This window comes from Cucurbitaria berberidis, assembly GCF_010015615.1.
Source record: "Cucurbitaria berberidis CBS 394.84 unplaced genomic scaffold K460scaffold_3, whole genome shotgun sequence".
Lineage (NCBI taxonomy): Eukaryota > Fungi > Ascomycota > Dothideomycetes > Pleosporales > Cucurbitariaceae > Cucurbitaria > Cucurbitaria berberidis.
The window spans coordinates 82,580-90,559 of NW_024468937.1; the positions used below are offsets into that span (position 1 = coordinate 82,580).

Genomic DNA, 7,980 nt, shown 5'->3' on the forward strand with positions numbered 1-7,980 from the left:
GAGGAGGGGGGGCTTTGCGGTGTTTCCTTGCCCTTTTTGTTTCCGCGCCCGTAGGGTTGTGGTGTATTACTATGATGTTCTAGGGTTAGGACCTTTTTCTCAACGGCCTCCGCCTCCTCCTCTGATACAGGTTGGATGGATGAATGAATGGATGGGTGGGTGCATAGAGCGTCTGCTCTTCCTTTATGTTCACATCTCCTACTAGATTCGATGAGCATTTATCGGCGCGAATTTTTCATCGTCTCGGTTTCTCACTTTCTCTTGTTATAGGGAGGCAAAGGAAGTTGTTTTTTCAACAACCAGCACTATGCCCCACGCCTCATCTCTCGTGGGTGCGATGTGTTTTTAGAATAGGATGGGATGGGATGGGATGGGATGGGATGTAGACTAAGAAAGAATGGAAGAAGAAGCATATCTTAATTTTTCATTGCGATTGTGAGCTTGTCTAACTCTCTTCATTTACAATAATTCACGATAGGTCTTCCCAGGACGGATTTAATCTTGAAAGTAGTCTCTTGTCATCATGTTCCTCTAAGCACAGTGTGCCTTCTATCGTCTTGTAGTCTTCATCTACCTATTAAATCTAAGCTTTGGAAATATTATCCAACTCCACGCCCTCCGGCGTCCTAAAGCTACTCCGTCTCCTACTCGCGCCCGCAGCATTGCGCCTTCCCTCGTCAACTACATCTTCACTGCGCCTCTCGCCACGCTCCGCCTCATCGCTATCGTCCAGATCCGTAGCACTTTCATCCGGCCCCAGCACCTCCCCATGATTCCCGCCAACGCTTTCCATGGTGAACGGACTCGCAGTCGGCGCGTCCAAGATGCCCAGCTCCTCCGGCATAAAGAAGCGAGGCATAAGCCATGTGCGCATGGGAATATACAGGAAGATGAAGACGGGGAAACCGATGGCTGCGATGGTCTGCGTAATGGCAAAGGTAGCGCCGAAGCCGACGAGTTCCAAGCCTACAAACGCCCATACCACCCAGCGGCGCTCGATGCGCGTGAGTGGATCGCTACGTGGAGTGAGGTGTTTGTCCTTTGCCAGGAAGACGAGCTTGAGGGTGATGCCGTTGGCTTCGAGCGCTTGGATGCCCATTACGAAGAACAAGCCTGCGAGCACTGCTTGGGGAATGAGATGAAGGACGATGAGGAGAGGGCCAGTCATGGTTCCTAACGTGAGTAGGCCTTGTGCTAGGTTCGAAACACGCTGCTCGACGACGTGGTCGACGACGCGCTTGGCATGTCCCTTGTTTGCTTCGTCGTCAGAATCAGCTATGGTGCGTGTTACGCAGAGCGAGGTGGTGTGGAAGGGTGCCTGGGGGATTAAGCCGTTTGGGAAAGGAATGCCGAGGAGTCCAGCGACACCTGTCGTCAGACCAAGGAGGAAAATATCCCAGTGGAAGCCTGCTGGTTTTTTAAGTGGGAACTCCGTGCCTTGGGCGATGAGGCTGGACACGTTATGATCAAACCAAAAGAGGATGGTGAGCAGGACTGCGAATGGGATAGCGAGGAACACATCACCAACGCTGATATCCCAGAAGTGGATGAACCAGCCTCGGTCCGTGGTAGGGAAGAAGGCCTTGGAGGTTGGAAGCTTCAAAAGCTCAACACCAGCCATCTTTCCGATATGAACAAAGCCGGTGAAGAAGATGACGGTCAAAGGCGTACCGTAGTCCTCGATGAACTTGCGAACGTGGCGCGGGAAAAGCGAGGAGTGCCCGATTATGCCGCAGATGTATGCGACCACTGTGACCAGCAATGCAATCATAATAGAGAGGTACGCCGACGCTTCGTTCACCTCCCACTGCCGAGTAAGCACCTGAATGCCCTTTTGCAGGTATATAAAAGCGACGTAGAAGCCGAAGATGTCGCAGGAAAAGCGCGTAACATATCTTAGCCCATTGCAAGAATTGGTAATGGCGAGAATCCAGTGGAATACCAACGACCATATCCCAATCCAGCACATAAAGGCAAAGTAATTCGTGCCCCGCGGCGTAATGATATCGTACACGGTATAATTGAAGACGGTAATCGGACCCGTTACGCCAACAATAACCAGGGGCTGGGCGGCCGCAAGCGAAAACACCACAGACGCCAGCACAGAAGCTAGCAGTACTTCGTTGACGCCGAAGCTCTGGTCTGTTTTGGCGAACATGTCGAGCGAGAAGGCCAGCGCGGGGAGTATGTTTGCAAAGTACATGTACACGGTCGCAGGCACGACGCGGTAATCCCATGCATCTTTCCAGTCGCTCCAGTAGAACGGCGCTCGTCTCCGTATGTCGTTGATCATGCCGCTAAACAGGCGTGTTTTCCACCATGCATTCTGCTTCTTGGACGCGGTGGAGCGTCTCGAATGCCGTGTTTCCTCGCGACTCAGCGCATCGTTGTTCGTGCTGGCATTGCGCTTCGAGGCGGCGGGGATAACGCGCGTTTTCCACGACCGGTTCGACGAGGCGGGATTGCGCATCGAGGGGCCATGGCTTTCGGTCGGTATGGTGAGTGTCTCTGGTGGTGGTGGTGGCGTCATGTTGGAGCTAAAGGCATATCCAAATATATGTACAATGTAGCTAGTAGCAAAGACAAAACGCCGCTACGCAAAACCAGTGGTTCACTCAAAAAACAGAGTAATGCATCCAGGGCGGGTCTGACGAGGCGGAGAAGCGATTCGACATGCCTGGAGACGGCTACGCCCTGCTTAAGGCCAAACTGGTGGAGAAAATATCCGACCCACTTTGACCCCGGCCTTGAGTCGGCAAAAGGATGCTGGGCAGACGGAGGCGGTGACAAGCGAAACGGACCGACCCTTATTTGCGTCATACATTGTAAAAGCGCGATCCTGGTCGTACTCAGATGACAATGTTACGTGCGCTCTGCAAGAAGTATAGATACCCGGTAGTACTCACATTAGAATCGCAGAACTACTACTCGTCGCTCTTAACAACTTTTAGGGATGCAGCAAGACGGCAATGTACTCTAGCGGAAAGAAAAAGGATTTCCAAGGCCATTCCTTCTCACAGTACAAGGATAAAAGCACGACTCCAATTTACTCATCAAGCAGGATCCATCCCCTACAATTTGTACGCGATCTTCCAGCCTGTTGTGTCTGTACCTTTCTTTGATCGACATGCTCATCACATCACATATATGATCCCGGCAATATTATGAAAATCTTACTCTGGCTTTACCAGGAAATAGTAGACCTTGAACGTCGTAAATTTGCACTTCGAGGCTGATGCAGACGCCGGTCGGTCATATATACCCTGACATTCCCCAAGTTTTCTCCCACTGCTCACCTCCAGGTGCAGTAACAAACCCTACTCTATACGCAAGATTTCCTTAGTTGAGGCTATGTATTCACCAATGGTATGTTGCCTATATACCGAGTTAGCACTGTTCTTGAGTTGTCAGAAGACAAGCAAATGTAGTCGGAAGGTGTCAGTGACAATCGAAAAGGCATACCTGAGGAGAGAAGTCGACGTAACCACCACCCCGTCCAGAATTAGAACCTCGACCTCTTCCGTTCAATTGGCCGCGACCTGAGCCTCGATACCCACCTCCACGGTAGGTATCGCTGGAGATTGGGTAGTCATACGTGGGGCCTCCTCGACCGCGTCCTCTACCGCGGCCATTACCGCGGCCATTACCGCGACTGTTGAGATCGAAAGAGTTGACCTGTGCTGGGGCCGGCTTTGGTGCATCATTTGCGGAAAGTGGTACGGGTGCACCACCGTCTCCTTCGGCTTCATGGTCGCTCCAGCCCTCTGCTTCCTCCTCTACCCTTTGTTTCGCATCGTCCATGGCAGCTGCCAATCTGATAGCCTTCTCTTCGCTTCGCATATTGTCGAGTTCGGTAGAACCACGAATGGCGGCTTCGCGAACGCAGATAGCCAACATAGCCTGAACAGTAAAGGCAGCGTCGTTGCCTGCGTTGTGGAGATGGAAACCAGGAATGTCGAATGCCAAGAGAATCTTGCCCAAGCTTGTAGGCTGCTGTTCGCGGCGCCAGACCCGGTACATGACTGAAGTGTCCAAAGCTTCGAGGATATTTTCCACCATCATCGGATCGTAACCCAGCTGTTGAAGATATTTAACGTCGCCTAACGTGTCGTGACCAAGGAAGATGATGTTGCGCTTCTCGTTGACGTCTGTATTACTCATTAGGGTCGCAATGTCCGAAACGCCGTTGGAATGATGCGCGCCGAAAGGTGGGTGAAAGCAAGCAGCAACGTGCAGCGCGGCGTCTTCCAAATTCACAAGAGTCGACTGGCCGAAGTCGAAATTATCGGGACAGCCAGTGACGAAATCGGTGTTGACCAAGTGGCGGTATTCGTTGACTCGGAAGTGACGGGCACGAATAAGATTCCTCCAGTTTGCGCCATCAATACCGGGTGCAACCCCTATCAACTCGCGGGTATCCAACGTAGCCACGCCAATCTCTGTAATCTTGTGATGAGCCCTCTCGTAAGACTCAGCATCGACGCAGACAAACACCACCGACTGATCAAAGATGAACGGAGCGGGTGACATCGGGTCGACAGCGCCTAGTGAAGGCGGTTGTGCTGTGACATCCATCATACCAGGACGTAGACCGAGATATCGCTGTGTGCGCTTGAACTGATCCGCCATAGACCTCTGTTTGCCGTGTCGATCTAGCTGCCTCTTTGCCCTCGTGGCTTTATTCTTGGCTTTCTGGATGTCGGCCAGCTCCTCCATCTGCTGCTTGAAGTCTTCCAAGGTATGGCCCTCAAGTGGAGGATGCGAAGGCTCGCCTGCAGCGCGGAACATGTCATTTGGAGTGTTTTCGACCATGTTGTCGTAATCCTCGCGCGAGTGGGAGCGCCCGAGATAACGAGGAAGACAGCGTGGATGATCTGGAAAGCAAGAGACTAGGCCTTCTTCGCGTTGCTGATTGGTGATACGAAGAGCAAGCTTAAGATGATCGTTGATCTCCTTCAACAAAGCGTACACTTGGCTCTCACGAACAAGGATGACGGGTTTGGTAGGCTTGACGTCCCAGACGTAGTATCTGCAAAAGTGAGCTGGAGTATATTTGCGCGTATGAGGAATTGAATCTTACAAGTCCCACTCGCGCTCCCAGAATTTACCGTGAGCGAAAAACCACGAGGCAATCGCTTGCATGTGATCCTTGTTGCAGAACTTGTATGGATACTTGGCTAGTGCCTGAATGGGTGTGAAGAAGTGGCCAGCGGACGTAAGGTCGCCGGGCTGGAGGTGGTTAACTGGGGGCTTAGTTGCAGCCCTGGGAAGGCCGGTAGGCAGCAGTGGCATAGGCGCCGGATTGTACGAGCTTGCGGCGTCTTTGATCCAAATGAATTTTCGTTCAGGGTTCCCCTCAGCGTCTGAGGCTGCACGTGCTTCCTTTGTAGGCGAGTTAGTGTTGTTGGGCGGAATTTGCTCGTTAGGAGACGTCTTTGACTGCTCGAGCTCCAGAGAAACGCCACCAGTGCCCTCGCTGTCGCCCACAGACGCAGAATCAGCTTCTGGCGAGACGGCGCGATCCGGCAGTGCATCCACATCTGCTTGGACGAGCTTGCGTAGACGCTCCATACGCACCGAAGAAGCCATGTGAGAGGTGATTGTAGGAAGTTTGCCCGTGAGCAGGAGGGGGGTTCGTGCATGTGTGGACAGATCAGGGAAGAGCAAACAGCAGAGGTGAGGTGAGGTAAAGGTGATGGTGACCAGTCAGGAGAGTGCCTGATACTACGAGGATATGGAAAGGATATTGGATGGGAAGATACGCTGTGGCTTTGAAAGAGCAATCCCGCGTCGAGAATGATGCCTTGTAGGTATACAGACATGGTAATGAGAGTGGTGAAATCATACCTCAGATTCCACGCCTGGACGCTTGATTACTGCTCGATTCTTGCGGCTGGAATAGGTGCACAGGACCTGCATCGCAGGTCAATTATATGTCATCATTATTGTATTGAGGAACATTACGATTACTGAAATGACGGCTGCACAGGCTGCGAAACGAGATATAGGAAGCGTGTCTCAGAGCGAGCCTGCAATGCCAGCACTCAACACTGCCAGACTGTCTTCCGTCTATCTAGCAAAGTATAGCAGGATATGCAGATACGCTACGAGAACTGGCGAACGTGAATCATTGTTTCCGAGCTGGGGAAAGGGGAGTTGGTGAAAGCAAGATGCGAGGGGGTAACAGGAGCCCCAGAGCACTCCAGCTACTGAATGATAAATTCCACGGGTCGCAGTCGACACCAAAGCAGCCTACAGTGCACGGACGCCGGATAAGCCAGGACAGCGGTTAAGCCACCTGAATATTAAAATACTGTAATTATCCTAACTTTAATATATTATAATTCTACTACTATAAACTTAATTTAAAAAGTAATTAAATATATTAAATTATATAAAGCTAGTATATTTTTTTTATACTGCAAAGTTGCAAAAAAATTTAAAGTTAATTAAATAATTTTATTGCAAAAGTACTAAAAAAAAATATACTTTTATATAAATACTAGATAATAATAGTAGTTATTTAACTTATAATAAAAGCATAAATTTATATTATATATAAAAAAATATATAAGGCAAGGCTTATTACTAATACAAAAAATAATACAGAATTTTGCAAGTTTAGTAGCAGAATAAAAAATTTTAAAATACTAAGTTTTTTAATTTTTATATTATTATAATACTAAATTTACTTTTAAATAAAGCGCTAGGATTAATTGCAACTGCTATTAAACTAATTTTTATAAAAAATATAAATTATATTTTAAATTATTATATTTAAAAATATGCAAGTATCGCATTAAAGCGCAGGATATATATAATATAAATAAAAAAAACTTTTTTATTAGTATTATAGCTTGCTTAAAATAAATTTTTTTTAAAATAATTTAGTAAGTAAAAAAGCGTACAGCAGCTATTTAAAATAATAATAAAAAATAAATAATATTTTTAGCTTGCATTTGCGGCAATAAAAATATATTATTATTAGTATTTATTTATAAAAGCAAATTAAAATTTTAATTAAACTAAATTAATAATATAAAAGCTAGGAAATATAAAATTTTTTTTACTAACTTAATTATAAGATAAATAAATAATAATTTTAGTTTAGCTTAGTTTAAATAAGTATTTAAGTATTTTACAAAAAAAAAAGCAAAATAGTAATAATAATTTTTAATTTTTAATAGCTACGGCAGCTACTTTACTATAAATTTTATAAATTTTTGCAATAGTAATAAAAATTTTTTAATTATTTTTTTTTTTTATATAACTTATAGTTTTTAGCTATTAAATATAGTACTATTTGTGCTTTTTTCTTCTAATTATTTGCAAGAACTTAACTGCTATTTTTATTAATTATAAAATTTTATTAGTATTAAAAAAAATATTTTTTTTTTTATATTTTAGGCGGCGTAGAGCTTTACAATAAAGCCTAAAATAATAAAAAAAAAATTTTAAACTATAGGCGTATTACTAATAAATGCGGAAGTTATACTAAAATACTTTAATAATTATATTTTAAAATAAAATAAAAATAAAAAAATTAAAAAATATAATAATAAAAATAATTAAAATAAATTATAAAAAATTCTAAATAATACAGTTGCAAATAAGGCAAAAGTTAAAACTAAATATTTTAAAAAGTTATTATATTTGCTATAAATCTAAAATAAGCTTTTTTATTATAAAAATAATAGTTTTTAGGCAGCGCTTAATACTAAAAAAAAATATAAAAAAAAAAGTAAAATACTTAATTTGCAGCAAAAGCAGGAGTACTATAATAGTACTATTTTTTAAAATTTTTAAAAAATTTAAAAAGCGCGCGCCTGCAAAATAGTTAAATAATATAAAATTAAATAAAAAAAATTTTAAAAAAATAAAATAAGAAAGCTAAAAGCCGCAGTAATATTATATAAAAAAATAATAATAAAAAAAGCAAAGGCGTTGCAATAACTTGCTAAAAAAAAGTATAAAAAAAAA

The 7,980-nt window shown here is 44.4% G+C and overlaps 2 protein-coding genes across 2 annotated transcripts; both read right to left on the minus strand.

Moving 5' to 3' along the window:
- Positions 1-583: 583 nt before the first annotated feature.
- K460DRAFT_284457 (uncharacterized protein) lies at positions 584-2,470 on the minus strand (the record flags this gene model as incomplete). Its single annotated transcript, XM_040928737.1, has 2 exons — positions 584-715; positions 764-2,470. 2 exons carry the CDS (start codon positions 2,468-2,470, stop codon positions 584-586), a joined length of 1,839 nt encoding a protein of 612 aa, XP_040787069.1.
- Positions 2,471-3,357: 887 nt separating this feature from the next.
- On the minus strand, positions 3,358-5,589 carry K460DRAFT_404802 (uncharacterized protein; the record flags this gene model as incomplete). Its single annotated transcript, XM_040936769.1, has 3 exons — positions 3,358-3,375; positions 3,463-5,029; positions 5,081-5,589. The coding sequence occupies 3 exons, from the start codon at positions 5,587-5,589 to the stop codon at positions 3,358-3,360; spliced, it is 2,094 nt and encodes a 697-aa protein (XP_040787070.1).
- Positions 5,590-7,980: the final 2,391 nt, after the last annotated feature.